Source organism: Hypanus sabinus, chromosome 4 (genome assembly GCF_030144855.1).
Source record: "Hypanus sabinus isolate sHypSab1 chromosome 4, sHypSab1.hap1, whole genome shotgun sequence".
Classification (NCBI taxonomy): Eukaryota; Metazoa; Chordata; class Chondrichthyes; order Myliobatiformes; family Dasyatidae; genus Hypanus; species Hypanus sabinus.
In genome coordinates, this window is record NC_082709.1 from 74479471 (window position 1) to 74505323 (window position 25853).

Genomic DNA, 25853 nt, shown 5'->3' on the forward strand with positions numbered 1-25853 from the left:
GAAAGGCCTGTTACCACAAGACACAGGAGCAGAATTAGGCCATTCAGCCCATCGAGTCTGCTCCACAATTCAGTCATGGCTGATCCTTTTTCTCCCCTCCTCAGCCCCACTTCTCAGCCTTCAATCAAGAACCTATCGAGCTCTGCCTTAAACACACTCAGCGACTTGAACTCTGCAGCTGCCTGTGGTTATAAATTTCACAAATTCACCACCTTCTGGCACCTCCATTTTAAATGGACACCCCTCTATCCTAAGGTTGTGCCCTCTTGTCCTAGACCCCCACCACCACCATAGGAAACATCCTTTCTAAATCTACTCTGCCTAGGCCTTTCAACATTCAAAACGTTTCAATGAGATCCCCATCCTTCTAAATTCCCATGAGTACAGACCCAGAGCCATCAAATGTTCCTCATATGATAACCCTTTAGTTCCTGGAAGCATCCTTGCGAACCTCCTTTGGACCCCCTCCAATGCCAGCACATCTTTCCTTAGATGAGGAACCCAAAACTGTTCATAATACTCAAGGTGAGGCCTCACCAGCATCTTATAAAGCCTCAGCATCACATCCCTGCTCTCAAGGCCTCTTGACTCTGTGCTGTATCTCTATAAATATCTGGAATGTGCTGCCAGTTGAGGTAGTGGTGGCAGGTACAATCTCATTTAAAAGGCATCTAGGCAGGCCATTGAATAGCCAAGGTATAGAAGGCTGAAGACCTGCAAGGTGTAGTTACGGACAATGGGTGTGGTGTGCCAATGGGGCTGTTCCTATCCTGGGTGACTCTGAGCTCTAAAACTACTTAAAATGTCTCAGTACATCATTGTGGAATATTATAAGCTTTTTCACATCTGCGCACTCTGAGCTCTAACATAATAAGGCCAATATGGTGCTGCTGACCAGAGGATGTATTATATCACAGGGTATAAATTTGCAGCTTTGGAAGGTCTGGTGAGGCAAACAGTGATGATATCCACACACCATGCACTGACATCAGAAGAGCTCTTAGCCATTCTGACAAGCAGGTGCTCTGTGGAGGCAATGTTGGGTCTTGGGTTCTGCTCTGGTTCACTGTTGCCCTTGGTGACATGTTCTAGTGTCGTGACGTCACAATGCGGCTTCTTGGGCCTACATTGTTATGGACACCCCAGCATCCTCCCCTGCTCATTCCTCTCACCTCCTGACCATGTGCGATGACAGCGAAAAGATTCGCCGGGATAATGTGAAGCTCACCGCTGAGAACAAAGCTTTAAAGCACCAGCTTACCGTCCTCAAAGAAATTGAAGAACTGCGTAGTCTCAAGTGCTCCCATTCTGCACCTGCACACGGACAGAAGCCAAACAGTTCCCCAACTTCTGGTCTCTCCACCACAGGTACAGCAGAGCGAGGTAATTCACACTGTTGGGCTTTTGGCTGCCATTTGGACCTTCCTTGGGATTTTTACTTCGCAAAGTACTCCAGGTTATTCCATAGGCCAAAAGGAAATGTGTGTGGGGGGGGGGGGCAGGGTTCAGATCTGAAATAAATTTGTACAACTTCTTAATTTTCATATTAGGATTCAGATTCTACAAGTCAGCTAAATCATTTTTGAACTTTAATTCTCTTTCCTGTCTTCGTGTTTTTTTCGACCAGCAAAGTGACGACACTTAATGCTAAGGGAATTGTCCTTGGGTTTTCCACATGCCCTGTCAAGCCACAGTTACTCAGACTAATTCGTTAGTTGTGGTTTCTGATTATTTGATACTCACTTTGTTTCTGTTTCATTCACTTACCCACTAAGAGTTTCTCTGTGTTAACTTACCTTTTCATCTGCTGCAGGACTTTTAAGAGACTTGCCTGCTGCACCAAATTCCCATGTTGAAGTTTCATTCTGGGTATTGGTGTGTAACCTCACATGCTTCCTTCTGGAGTTGTTGGAAACCATTACACTGTGCACTAAGGGGATTATCCTCCCCCATACCGGAGGAAATGTGGCCACTTTTCAGTGACTCAGGACCAACCAGTCTTCTTCAATTTGGTGACACAAGTGAGACCGCAGTTGCTGGAGATTTGTATCAACACAAACTGATCGCTGGAAGGAATCGGTGGGCCAGGCAGCATCTATGGAGGGAACTGAGCATCCAGTGTTTTGGCCTGAAACGGTGGCTGTTACTTTCCCTCCCCAGAAGCTGCCTGGCCCACTGAGTTCCTTCTTGCCCTTGAGGCGGCTGGTGGCATAGTGGCATCAGTGCCGGACTTCGGAGCGAAGGATCCTCAGTTCGATTCCAGCTGGTCCCCTTACACGCTTTCCATCTGTGCTGGGTTGAGCGTCAAGCTAACAACTCAGTCTTGTAAAAATAAGAAAGCCTGCCACACGACAGCGTCCCCATGACTCCACTCAGAGTTAAAGGCTTTCTTCGTCTTCTTCCTGCCCTTGAATCTGAAATGATGTGTTGCCTTTTTGAGCTCTGGTGAAAATACTTCCACAGTGCTTCCTGGGACCTTTAACACAAGAGATTCTGCAGATGTAGAAAATCCAGCATAACACGCACAAAATGCTGGAGGAACTCAGTGGGTCAGGCAGCATCTAAGGCAGGGGTGCCCATGACTTCTTTTGTGCCTAGTTATGCCCTTCGCTCTCCATCAAGCGTTGCAGAACCGCCTTCCTGGCTGTTGGCTCTCACTGTGGACCTCGTCCATCCAGGCCACTGGAGCTTGCCTGGCGCGCTAGGGCAGGCATGCCCTTATCTCACCAGGGTCTGAGGCCCGCCAGCTACCCTCTCCGGGTTTAGCCTGCCTGTCAAAGGGGTGTGGCTGCTGACACAGGCAGACAGGGTCCACAGGTGAGAGCTGAGTGTCTGGAGAGCGAGCTGCCCCAGGTGGACACGACAAGCCCCTTCACCAGAGTGTCTGTCCTCCCAGGACAGCCCATGCATCCCATTACAAATAAATGGACTAAAAAATGACTGTGTGGTATGAAAGTATATAGAGGTGCGGTCTCTGAAGGTGTTGTGATCCCTTGGCAGTGATACTTGTAGCAGAATTTCCATTGCAGTTTCCTCTCACGGGCTGAGCTCTGTGGTAATACATGTTAACACCCTGTCTCCTTAAACAACACATCAGTAAAATGACAAGTTACTGTCCTAAGGTGTCTGATGGTGATATCAGTGCCCCTGCTGGAGACTAATCTGATCTCTATCAGGTCTGGACGGGTTACAATGAGAGGTTGGGCAAGCTAGGACCTTCTTGGAGTATAGCAGAATGAGGGATGGTGTTATCGAGATGTATGAAATCACTAAGGGCACTGATAGGGTGAATGCACGAATTTTTCCCCAGAACTAGAGGGCATAGATTTAAGGTGAAAGGGAAGAGTTCTAATAGGAAGCTGAGGAGCAATGTTTTCACCCAGAATGTGGTCAGTATGTGGAACGAGCTACCAGAGGAAGTGGCTGAGGCAGCTATAAAAACAACATTCAAAATGCCCCTGGATGCTACAGGGATAGAAAAGGTTGAGAGAGAGACGGGTCAAACATGGGCATATGGGACTATCTTAGTATTGACCAGATGGCCCAAAGGGTCTGCTTCTGTGCTGTATGACTCAAAGCACGCCATAAAATAGAGGATTTACACCTTTCCTTGTGACCACGCAAGGAGGACTTCTCAGCCCACCACATCTATGTAGAGCAATCTCTTTTGTTCTTTTGAAAGGCCTGGATAGAGTGGACATGGGGAGGCTGTTTCCTATAAGTGGAGGTGTCTATGACCGGAGAGCACAGCCTCAGAAAAGAGGAATGTCCAGAGAAAAGGAGGAATTTCTTTAGCCAGAGGGTGAAGAATCTGTGTGGAATTCATTGCCACAGACAGCTGTGGAGACCATTTGGGTATATTCAGTTCTTGATTAGTAAGGGCTTCAAAGATTACGGGAAGAAGGCAGGAGAATGGGGACGAGCAGGAAAATAAACCAGCCCTGATGAAATGGTGGAACAGACTCGAAAGGCCGAATGGCCTAATTCTGCTTCTATGTCTTATGGTCTTCCTACGTAATTTTCCTGTAACCCCTCTCATTTCCTTCACCCTACCCGCCATCAGACGACAATTTTAGTGGCCACTTAATCGAACAGCCTGCATGTCTTTGGGACGTGGGAGGAAGTTGGGAAACGGGAACACCTAAGTGTGACAAGGAAAGCATGCAAGTTCGATACAAAAGGATGGGATTCAGGGTTGAAGCTGGGAGCTGATAACCTCTCCCCATGTTTATGACTTGTGTTGCATAGGTGCCCCATTGAGCCATTCAGCAGAGCAGTCCAGCCCCCGTGCTAACCGGCAGCTAAGTCCAACCCTGGAGATTTTTCTCAGACTTTCACTGTCCGATGACTCCCCCACAGAGGGCTACAAATCTACCCTCAGCCGACCAGAGCCAGCTAAAGTCCTCAGTTACTGTCGCACGGCTGAGCTGTTCGAAAGCAGTCATCCCAACGTCTCCTGTGTCCCCTACCGTGAAACTATGAATAGCCAGCTCTCCGATTCCAAGGCCCAACCCACGATCAAGAAGATCTTGCTCTCAGAAATAGAAACATCTGACAAATCTAAAAAGCTGTTGCTTGAGGAAGGAAACAAGACACAAGTGTTTTACATGAACGGTAAGTCTTTGTATGGTTAGCTTTGAGCATGAACTACTACTTCAGTTGAAGATTAGTTAACCAGTCAATTCTCTAGAGGGGATGTATTGGTTTATCCGTGGCTAAGTAAAGAAATAAAACAAAGTATATGACTAAAAAGAAAGTTATATAAGGTAGCTAAATCTAGTGGGAAGATTGAGGATCGAGAAGCTTTTAAAGATCAGCAGCAAATAACAAAAAGATTGATTAAGAAGGGGAAGATAGATTATGAAAGTAAATTGGCGAAAAACATAAAAGCAGATAGTAAGAGTTTTTATAGTTACATAAAAAGAAAAAGGGTGGCTAAAGTAAATGTTGGTCCCCTAGAAGATGAGACCGGGAAATTAATGGTAGAGGACATGGAGATGGCGGAAACACTGAACACAGTAGAGGACACTCAAAATATCCCAACACTGGATAAACAGGGGGCTCTAGGGGGAGAGAAGCTAACTACAATTCAAATCACCAAGGAAATGGTACTTGATAAATTAATGGGACTGAAGGTGGATAAATCCCCTGGACCGGGTGGCTTGCATCCTAGGGTCTTAAGGGAAGTGGCGGTCGGGATTATGGATGCATTAGTGATAATCTTTCAAAACTCGCTGGACTCGGCAATGGTCCCGGCAGATTGGAAAAATGCTAATGTAACTCCTTTATTTAAAAAGGGCAATAGACAGAAGGCTGGGAATTATAGGCCAGTTAGCCTAACATCTGTGGTTGGCAAAATGTTGGAATCGATAATTAAGGAAACAGTAACAGGGCATTTGGATAAACATAGCTTAATAGGACAAAGTCAGCATGGCTTTACAAAAGGGATGTCATGTTTGACAAATTTGTTGGAGTTCTTTGAGGACATAACATACAGGGTAGATAAAGGGGAACCAGTGGATGTGGTGTATTTGGACTTCCAAAAGGCATTTGACAAGGTGCCACACCAAAGATTATTACTGAAAGTAAAAAATCATGGAATTGGGGATAATATTCTGGCATGGGTGGAGGATTGGCTTTCTAACAGAAAACAGAGAGTTGGAATAAATGGTTTATTCTCAGACTGGCAGTTGGTGACTAGTGGTGTTCCGCAGGGCTCAGTGTTGGGACCCCAACTCTTTACAATCTATATTAATGATTTGGAGAAAGGGACTAAGTGCAACGTATCGAAGTTTGCTGATGACACAAAGATGGGAGGGAGTGTAATGAGTGCGGAGGACATTGAAACCCTGCAGGGGGACATAGATAGGCTGAGTGATTGGGCAGACATCTGGCAGATGAAATATAATACTGACAAGTGTGAGGTCTTGCACTTTGGCAGGAAAAATAATAGAGCAAGTTATTATCTAAATGGAGTGAAACTGGAAAGTGCTTCTGTGCAAAGCGATCTGGGGGTCCTGGTGCAGGAAACACAAAAAGTTAGTATGCAAGTGCAGCAGGTGGTCAAGAAGGCCAATGGAATGCTGGCTTTTATTGCTAGGGGGATGGAGTATAAGAACAGGGAGGTCTTACTGCAGTTGTACCGGGTATTGGTGAGACCACACCTGGAGTACTGCGTGCAGTTCTGGTGTCCATATTTAAGAAAGGACATACTGGCTCTCGAGGCAGTGCAGAGAAGGTTCACTAGGTTAATTCCGGGGATGGGTGGGTTGATGTATGATGAGAGGTTGAGTAGATTGGGGCTCTACTCATTGGAGTTCCGAAGAATGAGAGGCGATCTTATTGAAACATATAAGATTGTGAAGGGGCTTGATCGGGTGGATGCGGGGAGAATGTTCCCAATGATGGGTGAAACTAGGACTAGGGGGCATAATCTTAAAATAAGGGGATGCCGTTCCAGGACTGAGATTAGGAGAAATGTCTTCACTCAGAGGGTAGTGGGGCTGTGGAATTTACTGCCCCAGAGAGCTGTGGAAGCTACTACACTCAATAAATTCAAAACGGAGATCAACATTTTCCTGGATAAAAATGGCATTAGGGGATACAGTGAGTGAGCAGGTAAGTGGACATGAGGCTAGGTTTAGATCAGCCATGTGATCTCCTGGGCCAGTTTTCGATAGCCTGGATGGGTCAGAGAGGAATTTTCCAGATTTTTTCTCCTCAATTGGCAAATCGGTTTTTCTTCCCCCGGGTGATCGCATGGGTCTGGGTGGGATGAATAATAAAATAAAATGGGTGGCATGGTGCCCTGTTGGTTGGCACTGTTGCCTTGTGGGATTCGGTGAAAACTAGAGTTAAGATTGGATCAGCCATGATCTTGTTGAATGGCGGAGCAGGCTAGAGGGGCCGATTGGCCTACTCCTGCTCCTATCTCTTATGTTCTTATGTATTAATGTCACATGTACATACAGGATCAGCAGGTTGAATCTGAAGGCAGATTACAAGGTTAGTGACAGGATCCTGGCAGTGTGGAGGAACAGATAGATTGTGTGTTCTGGGTCTATAGATCCCTCAAAGTTGATAGGGTGGTTAAGAAGGTGGAAGGAATGTTGGCTGCCTTTAGTTGGGGGATTGATTTCAAGAGCCACGAGGTAATTTTGCTCTTCTATAAAAACATGGTTAGACCACACTTGGAACATTGTGTTCATTTCTGGTCACCTCATAATAGGAAAGACATGGAAGCTTTAGAGAGGGTGCAGAGGAGATTTACCAGGATGTTGCCTGCATTAGACAGCATGAGGATAGGTTGAGCAACCAAGAGCATTTCTCTAGGCTGGAGGAGGATGAAAGGTGACTTGATAGAGATGTACAAGATGATAGGAGGCATAGATAGAAAGGAGAGCCAGGGACTTTTTCACATGGTGGAAATGACTAATGTCAGGATACATAATTTTAAGACAATCGGAGGAATTGGATGAGGGATGTCAGAGGTGAGTTCTTTACATAGAAAGTGCATCGAATGCCCTGCCATGGGTAGTGGCAGAGACAGATACATTGGGGCCGTTTAAGAAACTCTAAGATAGGCATGTGGATGATAGGAAAATGGAGGGCTATGTAGGAGGGGAAATTGATGTTGGAGTAGGTTAAAAGGTCAGCATAATGTTGTGGGCCAAAGGGCCTGTACTGTGTTGTAGTGTTCTGTGTTCTATGGAGTGAAAAGCTTTGTTTTTGTGCCATCCATACGATCACCCCATGCATGAGAACATCGAGGTAATACAATAAACAGAATGCAGAAAATAGTGTTGCAGAAAGCGTGTATTGTAGAGACAAACAAAGTGCAAGGGCCACGGTAAGGCAGGTAGAGATATCAAATTTACTTCTAGCATATGAGAGGACAATTTGAGAGTCTGATAGAAAGGGGATAGAAGCTGCCCTCGAGACTGTTGGTACATGCCTTCATGTTTTTGTGAAAGTAAAGTCATTGTTACCATCTAATATTCATAAAAAGACAATCCTGTCCAACATTTGTTCAAGGTTATCACAGTTGTTTGTTGCAGAACTCCTAATAGGGCATTTGTACAGCAGGTGAATTCAGTGGCCATACCTGGCTCTGATCTGATTTGGAACTCGTCAATCTTGTACATTGTCAAAGACTTTTCTATTGGGTTGGAGGTTAGATCTTTATTTGAGGTTATTTTCACGCCACCCTGCACACGCCTGTGTTTCTCTGTCCTGTCAACAATTAACTTTAACAACATTAAAATGTACTTGGGCAGATACATAGATGAATGCAGCCCAGTGGGACCAGCTTACATGGGTGTCCTGCTCAGCGTGGACCAGTTGGGCCAAAGGGCCTGTTTCTTGCTGTATGTCTCTGCAACTCCATCAGGGTTTGTACATGCCCCATGAAAGGTTTCTGGGAGGCCATGGGTAGATCCGTAAGTCACTGTAGATTGAGAGATCTGGATAGCTGTCCATGATAATTTGTGCAACACCAATGTTCCCTGTGAAACCCACTTTCTTTGTGTGCTCTAACAATTGTACAGGGGAAGAAACATGGTGGAGTCAGAATACTTGTTCTTAGCCTGGCACCTCACACTCACATTCCACCTTCTGAAAAATTCAACTCATCAAGACTTTGTTCTCTGTATCTAACACCAAATCCCATTCACTCGTATCATTTGACCTGAACTGACATTACCACAAACTTAAATTTCTTACCTGTGCATGAAAATCCATCAAAACCTTTGCATCTCCTCCCCTGTAATCTCTTCCTGCCGAACAGTCCCTAGTGGTCTCTGCATTGGGTTACCAGTTTCCACACTTCTCATTGCCTCAGTAAATCAAACAGCAAGACCCCATCCACCCTAGGCATAAGAAATAGGAGCAGAATTAGGCCATTTCCACTCTGCCATTCCATCATGGATGATTTTTTTCCTCTCAACCCCATTCTCCTGCCTTCTCTCCGTAACCTTTGACACCCAGACTAAACAAAAAACTATCAACCTCCTCTTTACGTATCCCCAATGACTTGGCCTCCATAGCCATCTGTGGACATGAATTCTAGAGATTCACTACTCTCTGGCTAAAGAAATTCCTCCTCAACTCTGGTCCAAATGGACATCCCTCTATTCTGAGGCTGAGCTAGGGCATGTTAAAAGGCATTCACTCCCGTTGAGCAGAAGATAGAAAAGCTTGAAAACACTCCAATGCTTCTGTCCTGCCACTCTACGACTATCGAGAGGACCTCTAGTACAGCAAATGGATTCCTGATCTCACAATCTACCTTGTCATGACATTGCACCCTATATTATCTTCCTGCAGTGCACTTCCTCTGGAACTGCAACATTCCTCTTAGTGGTCAGTTCATTAGGTACTCCTTCTCGTTAATGCAAATATCTAATCAGCCAATCATGTGGCAGCAACTCAATACATAAAAGCACATAGATGTGGTCAAGAGGTTCAGTTGCTGTTCAGACCAAACACCAGAATGTGGAAGAACTGTGATCAGAAGTGTCTTTGGCCATGGAATGATTGTTTGTGTGAAAGAAATTTACAGAGAATGGTGAAAAAAAGCAACAAAAAAAATCCAGTGAGCGGCAGTTTTGTGGGCGAAAACTCCTTGTTAATGAGAGAGTTCAGAGGAGAATGAACAGGTTGTTTCAAGCTGACAAGAAGGTAACAATAACTCAAATAACCATGTGCTACAATAATGGTGTGCAGAAGAGCATCTCTGAACACACAACACATTGAAACTTGAAGTGGATGGGCTACAGCAGCAGAAGACCATGAACATACGCTCAGGAGGTAGCTAATAAAGTGACCACTGAGTGTATATTCTGTTATCATTTTTCCCTTGTACCACCTCAATACACTGTTATAATGAATCGATCTGCTTGGATGGTATGTATGACAAGTTTTCCATGATACTTTGGGACATGAGACAATAATAAATTGATTTGTCAAATGCTACGAACAGCAGACCGGCAGTATCCATGGAAAGAGAAAATGGAGTAAATGTGTTCAGGTCATAGACCTTTCATCAGAATTGGGAAAGAGAGGTAGATTTAGATGGAAAAAAAATCTCACAATATTAAAGAAGCACCTGGACAAACACTTCAATTGCCAAGATACAGATGGTGGTAGACCGAATTTGGTAAATGGAACAAGTACTGCTAACTAACCTCGTCAGCCTTGATGTGATGGGCTAAAGATCCTGTTTTTGCATTGTGTAGATTTATGGCTATGGATATGAAATAATAAACATAAGGGATTCTGCAGATGCTGGGAATTTTGAGCAACACACACAAAATGTTAGAGAAACTCAGCAAGTCAGGCGGCATCTTTGCAGGGACCTCTCTCCCCGTCCTTCTTATTTTAGCTTCTGCTCCCTTCCCTTCCGGTCCTGATGAAGGGTCTCACACCTCCATGGATGCTGCCTAACTTGCTGAGTTCCTCCAGCATTTTATGTACAAATAGGAAATACCTCTGACAAGTTAAGGCCAGGGTCGCTGTGTTAGTGGGGACAGATGGAAAATGATAATGAAGTGCGATGTGTGCTAATAGTGGAGGGAAAATGTCTTTATTGGAAAAATGACCAATCATGAAACAGACAGAGCGCCACGGTAGTGCAGCGGTTGGCGCCAAGCTATTACAGCTCAAAGTGTCGGCATACAGAGTTCAATCTCGGCATCCTCTGTACAGAATCTCTATACAGAGGAACGTTTGGCTTTTCCTCGCTGGATCCTGTTTCCTTGCACAGTCCAGAGACGTACTGATCATTGTAAACTTGTCCGTGGTTGGGTTAAGGTTAAAAACTGAGGTTATCGGGGGTTGTTGGGTGACATGGCTCGAAGGGTCAGAAGGGTCTACTCCACACTGAATAATAAATAGAATTGTGAAGCAGGAGTTAGAGCTATGGGGAGTGACAGATATAAAGGAAAAAGTCATCCTGACCTTCTACCCCTTAGAGTTACAGAGCACTACATCACAGAAACAGACCCTTCAGTCTACCTAGCGCATGCTGAACTATTACCCTGCCTGGTCCCATCAATCTGCACCCAGACCTTAACTCTCTATAGCCCTCCCATCGATGTACTCATCCCAATTTCCTTTAAATGTTGAAATCGAACCCATATCTACCACTTCCACTGGCAGCTCATTCCACACTCTCATCACTGTCTGAGTGAAGAAGAACCCCCTCATGTTCCCCTTAAACATTTCACCTTGGATTAGATTCTTCAGAATTTACACATCATCAGGGGCAGGAAGGCGTGCCTGTCAGTGAATTAGATACAGGGATCTGAGAGGAGCCTCAGTCCCTGCTCTTGTCTAAAGGATTTGAAATTCTTGCAGCCCTTGGTACATGAGTGGGCAACTTGGATGGACAAGGCTGGAGAGAGGGAAGGACAGTAAGATGCTGTAGCTGGGGGAGGTGATCAGTTTCCACTGCAGCCAGGAGCATGAGACCTGAAGGCTGTACTGCCTACAGCACCAACAGCAGGGAGTGGCCTGGGTGGCTTAGATGTATTTAAAGTGGAGGTTGATAGGGTCTTGATTAGTAAGGGGTCTAAGGTCACAGGGAGAAGGCAGGAGATGGGGTCGAGAGGGGCAATAAATAAGCTATGATGGAATGGTAGAGTAGACTCAATGGGCCAAATGGCCTAATACTGCTTTGATGTCTTATGATCTTATGGATGGTGGGGAAAATCTTTTCTCCATCCTAGGTGACCTGGCCCCTTGCTTCTAGACTTCTCATTCAATGGAAACATCTGTTTTTATTTTTGAGATATAGCACAGTAACAGGTCTTTCCAACCTAATTAGCCACCCTGTTACACCCATGTGACCAATTAATCTACTCACCTGCAGGTCTTTGGAATGTGGAAGGAAACAAAAGCACCCAGAGGAAGTTCATGCAGTCACAGGGAGAACGTACAAACTCCTTATAGACAGCGGTGGGAATTGAACCGGGGTCGATGGTGTTGTAATAGCCTTACACCAACTGCTATACTATTTGCCACCCGCTCAATTTGTCTATCTAGTTGCATCCAGTGTGTTAAGCTCTTTAACTATTCTGGAAGCTCTGAAGTCTTGAAGAGGTCTCTTTCTGAGCATTTGAACTCTAGAGGTACCAACCCAATCTGTTCTCATCTCATGCATCAGTCCTTAGAACTTGTCCAATGAACCTCTACTTGCTCCCCTCTCGGACAAGTAGATCCAGACCTGGAGAGAGTGACCACCATTGCCTTGTCCTTTTCCCCCAGATGATTTACATCTTGTTGTAACCCCAGGCGACCTTGTTCCCTGTACGTCACACCAACAAGTTTTTGTACCACCTAAAGACGTCCTAATCATACCACGTACATTTGTGGGAATAATGGGGGTTGACTGCCAGTGACTAATGGTCTTCAGTAGGGGTTGGTATTGGGACTACTTCTTTTTGCATTATTTGTCAACAATTTGGAATTGTTGGAATTAATGGAATTGATGGCTTTGTGGCCAAGTTTGCGGATGATACAAAAATAGGTGGAGGGCAGGTCATGTTGAGGAAGCAGGAAATCTGCAGAAGGACGTAGACAGATCTGGACAATGGACAAATAAGTGGCAGATGGAATACAATGAAAGGAAGTGCATGGTCATGCACTTTAGTAGAAGGAATAAAGGCACAGATTATTTTCTAAACTTGGAGAAATGTCAAAAATTAGAGGTGCAAAGGGAATTGAGAGTCTATAGACAGGATTCCCTAAAGGTTAACTTGCAGATTGAGTCAGTGATTTGCAATGTTAGCATTCACTGTGAGAGAACTAGAATTTAAGAGCAAGGATATGGTGCTGCGACACTGGTTAGATCGTACCTGGAGTATTGTGAGCAAATTTGGCTCCCTTATCTAAAAAGGGATAAGCTGGCACTGGAGAAAGTCTAGAGGAGATTCACTGGAATGATTCCAAGAACAAAAGGGTTAACGTATGAGAAGCATTTGATGGCTCTGGGCCTATATTCACTGGAGTTTAGAAAAATGACAGAGGATCTAATTGAAACCCACCAAATATTGAAAGGCCTAGATAGAATGGGCATAGAGAAGAAGTTTACTGTAGTGAGTGAGTCTAGGATTAAAGGGCACAGCCTGAGAATAGAGGGACATCCATAATAATGGACTCCAGCATCTTCCCAACCACTGAAATCAGGCTAAATGGCCTATAATTCCCTTCTGCCGATCTTCCTTCTTAAAGAGCAGCGTGACATTTGCAAGTTTCCATTTCTTAAGGATTATTCCAGAATCTAGAAACTCTTGAAAGATCATTACTAATGCCTCCACAGTCTCTTCAGCCACCTCTTTCAGAACCCTAGGGTGTAGTCCAGGTGGCATATTTACTTTCAGACCTTTCATCTTCCCACTTATCTTCTCCTTAGTAATAGCAACTTCTGGCCCCGGCACACTGCTAGTATCTTCCATAGTGAAGACTAATGCAAGATACTTATTAAGATCTTCAGCTAATTCCTTGTCCCCCAAAATGACCTGTCCAGCGTGATTTTCCAGTGGCCTGATAGCCACTTTCACCTCTCTTTTACTCTTTATATACTGAAAAAGTTTTGGTATTCCTTTTATATTATTGGCTAGTTCATCAATGTATTTCATCTGTTCTCTCCTTATGGCTTTTTTTGGTTGTCTTCTGTTGGTCTTTAAAAGCTTCCCAATCCTCTAATTTACCACTAATTTTTCTAACACCATATGCCCCCTCTTTTGCGTTTATGCTGTCTTTGACCGCTGTTGTCAGTCATGGTTGCCTCTAGAATACTTCTTCATCTTTGGGTTGAAGAATTGCCTCCAGAAACTCCATTCATTGCTGTTCTCTAGTAATCACTGCTAATGTCTCTTTCCAATCAATTTTGGCAGCTCCTCTCTCATGCCTCTGTCATTCCATTTTCTCCAAAGTAAAAATGATACATCTAACTTCATCTTCTCCTTCTCAAACTGCACTCCAAATTCCATCATATTATGATCACAGCCTCCTAAGGATTCCTTTACCTTAAGCTTCCTAATCAATCCCCCTCCTGGGATCCAGCACCAACCCAATTTTGCCAATCTATCTGCTCATTGAAATCCCCCATGTCCTTTGTAACATTGTCCTTATTCTATCTCGCTTTTTCTATCTCACATTGTAATTTATATCTCACATCCTGGCTACTGTTTGGAGGCATCGGGGTCTTTTTACCCTTGCAGTTTCTTTTCTTTACCCACAAGTATTTTATATCTTCCAGTCCTATGTCACCTCTTCCTAAGGAGCTGATTTCATTTTTTACCAATAGAGCTCCCTGCCTGTCCTTTTGATCTTTTGCGTATCCTTGGCTGTTAAGCTGCCAACTGTGATTCCTTTCAGCCACGATTCAGTGATGCCCACAACATCAAACCTGTTAATCTCTAACTGCGCTACAAGATCATCTAACTTATTCTGTATACTGCATGCACTCAACTGTAACAGCTTCAGTTCTGTATTCGTTACCCTACTCGATTTTTCTCCCCCATGTTTAATTCAACTCATCATATTGACTGAATTTTGACCTGTCATCTGCCTGTCCTTCCTCACAGTTTCACCTATTTGTATACCAAATGTCTCATCTTCAGCTCTATCACTTCAGTTCCCATCTCCCTGCCAAACTAGTTTAAACCCTCCCCAACCAACAGCTGTAGTAAACCTGCCTGCAAGGGTATTGGTTCCTCCTTTAGTCCAGGGGAACCAATCCTTTTTGTAGATCACACCTTTCACCAGAAGAGATCCCAATGATCCAGAAATCTGAAACCCTGTCCCCTACACCATTTACTCAGCCACATATTCATCCCTATTATCATCTTATTCCTGCCCTAACATGTGGCACTGGGAGTAGTCCAGAGATTATCTTGAAGGTTCTTCTCTTCAATCTTTTCACTAACTCACTGCACAGGACCTCCTCCCCCTTCTACATCTGCCATTGGTGCCAACGTGCACCACAACACCTGGCTGCTCACCTTCCCTCTTGAGAATCTTCTGCTGCCACTCTGAGACTCCTTAGACCCTAGCACCCAGGAGGCAACACACCATCCTGGCGTCTTTTTCATGGCCACAGAATCTCCTGTCTGTCCCCTTAACTACTGAGTGTCCTGTCACTATCGCTGTGCCTGAATTATCCTTCCCTGCTGAGCCTTGGAGCCAACCGCGGTGTAACCAGCCCGGGTGCTGCTGCTGTGCCCTGAGAGGTCATTTCACCCACCCCCAGCGGTATCCAAAGAGATATATTTGTTGCTGAGGGGGATGGCCGCAGAGGAACCCTGCACTGACTGCTTATTCCCCTCACTTCTCCTGGTGGTCACCCGTCTACTATGTGTGACCTCCTCACTTTAAAATTATGCCCCTTGTATTAACCATTTTTTGCCCTGTCTCTGGTGGTCCATTTGATCTATTTCTCTTATCATCTTGTATACCTCTATCAAGAAACCTCCCATCTTCCTTCGCTCCACTGAGAGTTTGCTCATCCTATCCTCAAAAGACATGTCCTCTAATCCTGGTCAATCTCCTCTGCACCCTCTCTAAAGCTTCTAAGGCCTTCCTATAATGAGGGGACCAGAACTGAACACAAAATTCCAAGTGTGGTCTAACCAGGGTTTTATAGAGCTACGACATTACCTTGCTGCTCTCAAACTCAATCCCTTGTCTAATGAAAGCCAACACACCATACACCTTCTTAACAACCATATCAATTTGTGTGGCTACTTTGTGGTATCTGTAGATATGGAGCCCAAGATCCCTCTGTTCCTCCACACTGACATAAATCCTGGCATTAACCTCATATTCTGCCTTCAAATTCAATTTTCCAAAGTGAATCACTTCATACTTTTAAGAATCCAATGAAAAGGAAGAACTAAAAGAAACAAATCCTCATTAAAAACTGAGTGACATTAAAGAATAACAAATCCCCAGTATTTCATAATTACTAAATGAGGTAGCCATGAAGGTATTGAAACTTCCTATCCTCCAACATTCTACACATTTTGGAACAGATTGGATTCTATTAAAAAGACTGTTGTATGAACATATCCTTTATAAAGAGTTGGATAAAGTCAACGTGAATTCTGAAGAAGAACACTGTAGATTCTGCAGATGCTGATCATCTGGAGTAACACACACAAAATGCTGGAGGAACAGCAGATCAGGCAGCACCTATGGAGAGTAATAAGGAGTCAGCATTTTGGGCTGAGATCCTTCATAAAGAACTGGGTTTGACAAAATTAGTGGAGATCTTTTAGAGGAAAAAGTGGGTAGAATAGTTGAGAAATAACTATTGGTGCATTTGAATTTTCAGAGCACTTTTGACGAGGAACGTGTGCAAAGTTCAGAGGACTGAGTATAAGGTATTGGCCAGAACTGAACATTTATTAACAAACTGGAAAGAGAGAGAGGAATAAATGCATTTTTCTTGGGTGGCAGCTGCTGTCGAGTAGGGAAATGCAAGAATCAGTGATCAGGCCCCAGTTCACAGTGATTTGGTCAAGGAGGCTGAATGTCAAGTTTTAAAATTTGTCAGCAGCACAAAACTAGTTTGGATTGTGAGTTGCGAGAGAGATGCAAAAAAGGCTGTAAGAAATGCAGAAAGGCGGTGTGTTTTTTAAATGGTGAAGGCGAGAGGTTGGTAAATAGAGTCAAAGGATCTTACAGCACAGAAGCAGGTCCTTCAAACTAACCAGTCAACACTGACCAAGATCTGACCCGTTCCTATATCTCCGTATCCCTCTACACCTCTCCTGGAGATATACCCATCCAAGTTCCTTTTAAACGTAGTAATGTATTTGCCTCAATCACATCCACTGGCAGCTCATTCCATATAGTGACCACCCTCTGGGGTAAAAAAGAATGCCCCTGACGTTCCTAAAGACTCATTCTCTTCTCACCTTAGGCCTCTGTGCTCTAGTTCTTGCTGTTTCTAGGTGTACAACACGTCCTGGGTATTCTGTATGTTCCTGTCACTGAAACAAAACATGCATATGCGATTAGCAGTTAAGAAAGCAAAGAATACGTTAGTCTTCATTGCAAAAAGGAGAAATTACATTTTGCTATGATTATATTAGGCCTTACTGTGGGTTTGCACTTGCTACAGAGGGAATACAACAAATGTTCACTGGATTGAACCCTGGGAAGGCAGCAAGAGATTGAATTGACTCCTGTGTTCTGCAAAGAATGAAAGGCCACCTGAATGAATTACACAAAACTTTGATGGAGCTCAATAGACGGGATGCAGAAAGCTTGTTTTCCCTGGTTGGGGGGTCTTGAAAAAAGGGCTACTGTCTCAAGATGCATGGAGAAACAATTAGGACTGAGATGCAGAGAATGGTGAACCTGTGGAATTTTAAGAGTTATAAAGACATACAGCATGGAACAGGCCCTTCGGCCTAACTTGTCCATGCTGTCAAGACACACATCTAAACTAGACCCATTTGCTCACATTTGGCCAATTTCCCTCTAAACCTTTCCAGCCCACGTATCTTTCCATGAGTCCTTTAAACATTGTTGTTGTCCCTTCCTGTTGTATTCCGGCAGCTTGTTCCTTCTAGGTGAAAAGCTTATCCCTCAGGTACCCTGTTAAATCTTTCCCCTCTCCCCCCAAATCTGGTTTCTGATGCACTTTCCCTGTGGGGGGACAAAACTACTGTGTGCATTCATAATCCATGTCCCCGTTCAGTGACCCATGCACTAAGGGATAAAGTGGTTAGGAAAGACACGTGAACATGCAGAGAATGGAGGGATGCAGACCGAGTGGATTCAGTGTCGAGAGCTCAATTAGTTTGGCACAATGTTTTGAGCCGAGGGCCTGTTCCTGTGCTGTAACGGTCTACCATATATTCTGCATTCGATGGGCTATTTTTTATACTTGGTCAGTGCAAGGAAATGGTGGTGAGGATAAGCCGTGACCTTATCGAATGGCACAGCAGCCAGGAGGAGCCAAATGGCCCACTCCTACATACCTTCTTGCACTCCTGCATTGGAGCTTCATTGTCGTGTCTCCGCCTACTTCACTAATATGGCTGTGTCCTCTGAAGGCCATCCCTCCATTGAATCCGCACTTACACCAGGCGACTCTTGCAGAGGTGAACTCCTTCTCAGGCCAGGAGAGGAACGGTCGAATGATCGGGGAGATAGCATTCCAGCTGGATCGGAGGATCCTGATGCACGTCTTCCCAGAGCTAACCAGGCTGTATGGATACACGGTATCCAACATTCCATCGAAAATCAAACAGGTACTTCCGCCTGTCCACCTTTACACGTCATGTCTCACAGAGAAAGTTAGATCTGATTAAAGAAATTAGAACTTGGGTTGTACATTCCAAGAATACTTCAGTGGAATTGTAACATTGTAATAGGATGAATATCTTACAAGGATGCTACATGGATATTGCTGGTACTTCAGAACCCAAGTTATAGGGAAAAGTTATACAGAAAGGTTATAGGGAAAAGTGGAATAGATTAGAATGTTATTCCCTGGAGAGTAGGAGAATGAGTGAAGATTTGACAGAGGAATACAGAATTATGAGGGGTACTAGAGTCACCACGGTAACACATGCTATCAAAGCTCAGGGTGTTGAAGTTTGGGGTTCAATTTCTATAAGAAAGTCTGGTGTGTGTGTGTGTTTTAGTTTGTTTTTCAGGTGCTCCCGTTTCCTCCCACAGTCCAAAGATACCAGTACCAGTTAGTAGGTTAAGTGGCCATTGTAAAATTGCCCTGTGATTTGTCTAGAGTTAAATCGGTGGGCAGTGAGAATCAATGGGTCAGAACAGATTGTTCTGTATATAAACAGATACGATTAATGGAAGCAAGCTTTCCCACTGAGGTTGGGTGAAACTAGAACTAGAGGTCCTGGGTTAAGGGTGAAAGGTGAAATATTTACGGGGATCCTGAGGGGAACAACTTCACTCAGAGGGTGGGGAGAGTGTGGAACGAGCTGTCAGTGGAAGAGGTGGATGCGGGTTCGATTTCAGCATTTCAGAGAAGGTTGGATAGGTACATGGATGGGATGGGTATGGAAGGCTGTGGTGCAGGTGGGGGTTAATGGGTTTGGACAGAAGAACAGTTTGGCATGGACTGGATGGGCTGAATGGCCTGTTTCTCTGCTGTAGTGTTCTATGACTGTGTGATTCTAAAGACCTGCTTGTGCCCACGGATGTACTGACTCACTGGGGACTCACTTGCATGTAAGTTAAGAGAGAGGATAGCTCATTAATTCTGTGTGTATTCCTCACAGACTGCTATTAACCCCCTCGATGGAACAATGAACCAGGCGAAGTGGAAGGAAATGATACAGCGTTACACAGCTCTATTAGCAAAACTGGAAAAGCTCAGCTACAAACCAGGCGTCCACGCAGGCTTCAGTGAATTCTTGGTGAACACCTATGGAATCCTCAAGCAACGTCCCAACACCTACTCCAGCAACACATGCAACCCTGTGGTCCTACGCAGGCTGTTCATTGATATGGTGCCTGCCAAGTTCCTCCAGGATGCCCTAATCCTGCTCAATTGTCTATGCCAGCTATCCCGCAATGACAAGAAACCTCTGCTTGCATGGTGACCGCCACAGCAGCTAACGCTATTGATAAGATTAAATTAAAACTTGTATTATGATTGTTATTTTTTAATATATATCTATTGAAATAATGTCCCATTTTACTCTTTTGTATGTGTGCTTAGCACTTGAAGTGTAGAAGTTATAAATAAATCTATGCATTTAGAAAGAAACGTTTTTGCCAAATCTGAGGGGGTATGATTCAATAGCTCTTAACGTGCATTCAGTCCAAATTGACCCAAGAGCCTTTACGTTTGTATCTTTGTGTTTCGTAGCCATTTTGGAGACAAATTACATAGAACATGGAAAACGAAACAGGACAGACTCTTTTGTTGTGCCAAACTAGATAAACCAACGCCTCCCAATTCATCCTACCCCTCTTCCTCACACGTTGACTATATCCCTCCCTTCTCTGCATATTCATGTGAGTCTCTTAAATGCTGTCTACCTCTGCCTCCAATCATGGCAGTGCATTCCAGGCCTCACCAGGTTCTGTGTAAAAATAAACTTGCCTTGTGCATTTGCTCTGTAGGGGCATAGAATACAGAACATAGAACATTACAGAACAGTATTGGACCATTGGGCTTTTGACCTCCGTACGGCCTTTTAAACCACTCTAGGAGCAATCTAATCCTTCCCTCCTACTCAGCCATCCATCCCATCTGTGTGCCTATCTAGGAGTTTCTTAAATGTCCCTGATGTATCTGTCTCTACCACCACCCCTGGTGGGGTGTTCCACACCCCCACCATTCACTGTGTAAAAAAAAATCTTACCTCTGACATCCCTTATAGTGTCCTCCAATCACCTTAAAATTATGCCCCCTTGTATTAGCCATTTCTGCCCTGGGAAATCTCTCTGATGATCCACTCTATCTAGGCCTCTTATCATCTTGTACATCTCTATTCAGTCACCTCTCGTCCTCTGAAGAGAAAGGCCCTAGCTTGTTCAACCTAACTTCGATGTTTCAGGAACAGCTTCTTCCCCTGCGCCATCAGATTTCTGAATGGACAATGAGCCCATGAACACTTAAGTATTTCATTTCCTTCCCTCTCATTTTGCACTCGTTACTTAATGTACTTTTAACTATACTACTTATTGTTATTTATGACTATGTACTGCTGCCGCAAAACAACAAATTTCAAAACATGCACGGGTGTTATTAAACCTGATTCTGATTCTAACACATGCCGTCTAGTCCAGGCACATCCTGGTAAATCTCCTCTACACCCTCTCTAAAGCTTCCATGAATGAGGTGAGCAGACTCAACACAATATTCCAAGTGTGGTCTAACCAGGGTTCAGAGAGCTGCATCATTACCTCGCTGCTCTTGGACTCAGTCCCCTGATTAATGAAGGCCAACACACCGTACTCCTTTTTAACCACACTAACAACTTGAACGCAATTCTGAGGGATCTGTGGATGTGGCCACCAAGGTCCCGCTCTCCCTCCACATTGCTAAGAATCCTGCCTTCAAATCCGATCTTCCAAAGTGAATCTCCTCACACTTTTCTAGGTCGTACTTACTCCTGCTCAACTTAAAAACATGTCCTCGAGAACTAGACATTTCAATCCTGGGGAAAATATATTGGCTGTGTACTCCGTTGGTGCCTTGTATGGTTTTAAAAACTCCTATTAAATCTCCCCCTCAGCCTCTGCCAATCCAGAGAAAGCAGCCCCAGCTTGTACAACCTCTCCTCAAAGCACAGGTCCTCCAAACCAGACAGCATCCTGGTAAACCCCTTCTGCACCTTCTTTTAATGAGGTGATCAGAATCACACACGAAACTCTAAATCTGCCCTAACCAGTCTATTACGAATCTGGAACATAACTACCTACCTTGACTGTTGAAGGCAAGCGTATCATGTACCTTCTGTGCCACTCACTAAATGTGGCCACTTAAAGGGAGCCATGTAGCTGGATCCCAAGATCAATGCTCATCAATGCTGTGAAGGATGCTGCCATCATCTGTGTAGTCTCCCTTTATCTTTCAAAGTGCAGCACCTCGCACTTGTATGGATTACCCTCCATTTGCCACTTCTCTGCCCACGTCGACATTTGATCCCTATCGCACTATGTCCTTTTGCAATCGTCTATGCATCCTACACCAATCTTTGTGCCACCTGCAAATGTATTCACCCATCTTGCCACATTTTCATCCAATTCATATATATATACAGTATATATATCTTCTATAGGCAAGGCAATTTTGGATCTAATCAGCCAAATCACCATGGATCCCATGCATTCCAGTTTCCTGCATGAACCTACCATGTGGACCTTTTTGAATTTCTTACTAAAATCCATGTATACAATATCCACTTCACTTCTTCGGAAAGCTCAATCAGATTAGGCAGACGTAACCTGCCCCGCACACAGCCTCACTGATTGCCCCTAATTAGGTCAAGCTTCTTCCAATGCTCATAACCCCTTGCACTAAAATCCTCGCCATTATTTTCCCCATATTGCCATGAGACTCGGTCTATAATTTCCAGAATTATCCCTACTTCCCTTCTTAAACAAAGGAAAAACAAAAGCTGTCCACCAGTCCTCCAGCGTCACGCCTGAGGCAAGCCAAGATAGAAATATTAAGACCCCAGCAAATTCACCTCTTGCTCCTCCCAATAAACTGGGCTAGATCCCATCAGGTCATGAGGACTGAGTAACCTTAATGTTTTCCGAGACCCAGCCTACCACTTTCCCGATCTTGAATTGCCGCAGCACCTTGGTATGCTCCGCTGTGATCTCACTATCCCCCACATTCTTCTCCTCGGTAAATATGGGCACATATTACTCATTTAGGAACTTGCCCACGCCCTCTGCCTCCGAGCACATGCACCCTCCTCTCCCTGTCCTGTCCTCTCCCTAGTTATCCTCTTGCTCCTGACTAATGTGTAGAATGACTTGGGATTCTCCGACTTGCTGACAACTTTTCATGACCACTTCAGTTTTCCTAAATTCTTTCCTGAGTTCCCTTCTGGCTCCTTTATATTCCTGTAAACAGTTAGACATCAGAGCACAATTAGGTGATTCGGCCCATCATTTCTGCTCCACAATTCCATCATAGCTGATTTATTATCCCTCTCAACCCCATTATCCTGCCTTCTCCCTGTAACCTTTGACACCCTTACTAATTAAGAATCTGTCAACCTCCACTTTAAATATACCCGATGACTTGGCCTCCACAGCTGTCTATGGTAATAAATTTCACAGCTTCACCACCTTCTGGCTAAAGAAATTCCTCCTCATCTCTGTTCTGAAAGAACAACACACACAAAGTGCTGGTGGAACACAGCAGGCCAGGCAGCATCCACAGGGAGAAGCACTGTCGACGTTTCGGGCCGAGACCCTTCGTCAGGACCCTTCAGTGAATGCAGGCCCAGAGCCATCAAACACTCCTCAAAACAACGCGCACATTGAAATCATTCAGCTGAGCAGAACAGGTCTTTAAAATCTAAAAGAAAATCCAGATTTTAAATGATGATTGGAAAGTTAATGCTTTGGTTTACTCATGTACAACACTTCCTATCAAACACGTATTTCAATGGAAATCCCCTCAAGTACAAATCGTTGGCCACCATCAGATACAGAAATTACAACAGTTTTTGTATTGGCTTATCAACCCGATTGATTTACCAAAGCTAACCTTCCACATAAATTGTGGCTGTATTTCCTGCCCAGAGCTGCAGGCAATGGTCCTAGGTAGATCCAGAAAGTTTAATTGAACTAGTTCCTCAACTTTCAGCTGACATCATCCTAACGCTTACATTATATAAAGAGCAATATAAAATACTAACCAGTGAGGATACAAGACACAGTTTACATCAGGAACCAAGCACCTACATGGAACAAATATCACACACTGTCCACTGAGCTACATAAGGACATGTAGAGTCATCGGGAGATGCAGCACAGAAACAAACCTTTAACCCCCATGGAGCCCATGCCAATCATCAACTACCCATTTATACCAATTCTACATTAATCCTATTTTTAAATTCTCCCCACATTCTCATCAACAGCCCCAGATTCTACACTCACCTACACACTACAGGCCATTTACAATGATCAATTAACCTACCAAACTGCATGTCCTTGAGACATGGGAAGAAACCAGAGAACTTGGAGACACAAGTTATGGTCTACCGTCTGGGTAGTCTCCAGCCCCTTAGTATGAACATCGAATTCTCCAACTTTCGGTAATTCCCTCCCTCCCCCTTCCCCCATCCCACCTTCACTCTGCCTCCTCTTCCAGCTGCCTATCACCTCTCTCATGATTCTGCCTTCTTCTACAACCCAGAGTGCTTTCCCCTTACATTCCTTCTTCACCTTTCCTGCCTATCCCCTCCCTGCTTCCCCTCCCCCACCCCTTGATCTTTTCTCTGATTGGTTTTTCACCTGGCACCTTCCCACCCTACCCCCACCTTCTTTATAGGGCCCCTACCCCCTCCTTCTTAACTCCTGACGAAGGGTCTCGGCCCGAAACGTTGACTGCTCCTTCCAACAGATGCTGCCAGACCTGCTGAGTTCATCCAGCTTGTTTGTACATGTTGATTTGACCACAGCATCTGCAGTGTACTTTGTGGTTAGTAATGGTGATAGATTGGATAAACTGGGTCTCTTATCCCTGTAGTGAAGGAGGCTGAGGCATGCCATGATGGGAGGTATATAAAATGATTGGAGATATCAGCTTCTTATGGTAGAACTAGAGAGCACAGATTTAGGAGAGAAGGACAAGGGGATTTGAGAGATAAATATGAAACAAAAAAAAATAAATTATACTATATTATACAAGAAACAAAATTAGGATTTCTCCTTAAAGTACATCCCTCTAATCCAGACGGCATCCTCATAAACCGATTCTGCACCCTCTCTGAAGCCTCCATGTCCCTCCTATAATGTGGCAACCAGAATGAAATGCAGTCATCTAAATGTGGCCTACCAGAATTTTATAAATTCTCAACATAACTTGCTGACTCCCGAACTCAATGCCTTGAATAATAAAGGCAAGTAAGCCATACACCTTACCACCAAATCAACTTGTGCAGCCATGTTAGGGGAACAACAAGTGGAATTACTTTATATAACGATTGAAGGTGGCAGAAGGCAAGCACTGAAAAGGTATAAGGTGAGGTTAGCCAGGCTATCGGTTTATGTTCTCTGCAGCAATGAAGGCTGAGGGGGGACCTGACAGAGTTTATAAGGTTAAAAGATGGACAAAGTCGAAAAGGATGAATACAGGACTGCAGGTGTTATATTTGAACGTGTGCAGATGACCCTGTAGCACAGTTGCAGATCGGTGGGTATGATGTTGTCGGCATCACCGAATCGTGGCTGAAAGAAGATTATAGCTGGGGGCTTAATGTCCAAGGACACACACTGTATCAAAAGGACAGACAGGTAGGCAGAGGGGATGGTGTGGCTCTGTTGATAAAAAATGAAATCAGGTCATTAAAAGGGGTAACATAAGGTCAGTAGGTGATGAATCGTGGGTAAAACTAAGGAACTGCAAGGGTAAAAAGACCTTGATGGAGTTGTATACAGACCCCAAAACAGTAGTAAAGAAGTGGTCTACAAATTACAATGCATGCCAAAATGGTTCAAAGGAGGTTCACAAAAATGATTGCAGGGTTGAATGGCTTGGTCTTTTAAGAGACTCCCGGATAGGTACATGGAGCTTAGAAAAATAGAGGGCTATGGGTAACCATAGATAATTTCTAAAGTATGTAGACGTTTGGCACAGCGTTGTGGGCTGAATGGCCTGTATTGTGCTGCAGGTTTTCTATGTTTCTAATATGAAGAGCATTTGATGGTTCTGGGTCTGTATTCACTAGAATTTTGAAAAATAAGGGGTGACCTAATTGAAACCTATCGAGTGGTGAAAGGTCTTGATAGTGTGGATGTGGAGAGGATGTTTTCTTTGGTGGGAGTGTCTAGGACCTGAGGACACTATCTCAGGATAGAGGGATATCCTTTTAGAATGGAGATGAGGGGGAATTCCTTTAGCTAGAGAGTGGCGAATCTGTGGAATTCATTGTCACAGGCAGATGTGAAGGCCAAGTTTTAATGGCAATTTAAGGATGCGGTTGATAGATTCTTGACTGGTCAAAGCATGAAGAGATACAGAGAGAAGGCAGGAGATGGGGTTGAGAGGAAAATTGGATCAGTCATGCTGAAATGGCAGACCAGACTCGATGAGCCAAATGTCCTAATTCTGCTTCTATATCTTATTAAGAGAAACATAGGTAGAGCAAACAGTCAGAACCCTT

The 25853-nt window shown here is 44.3% G+C and overlaps 1 protein-coding gene across 1 annotated transcript; it reads left to right on the forward strand.

The window, feature by feature from the left end:
• Nucleotides 1-1181: 1181 nt before the first annotated feature.
• Nucleotides 1182-19738, forward strand: LOC132392289 (speriolin-like protein). Its single transcript, XM_059966111.1, has 4 exons — nucleotides 1182-1383; nucleotides 4249-4614; nucleotides 18115-18266; nucleotides 19269-19738. Exons 1-4 carry the CDS (start codon nucleotides 1182-1184, stop codon nucleotides 19590-19592), a joined length of 1044 nt encoding a protein of 347 aa, XP_059822094.1. The 3' UTR covers nucleotides 19593-19738.
• The last annotated feature ends 6115 nt before the right edge of the window (nucleotides 19739-25853 follow it).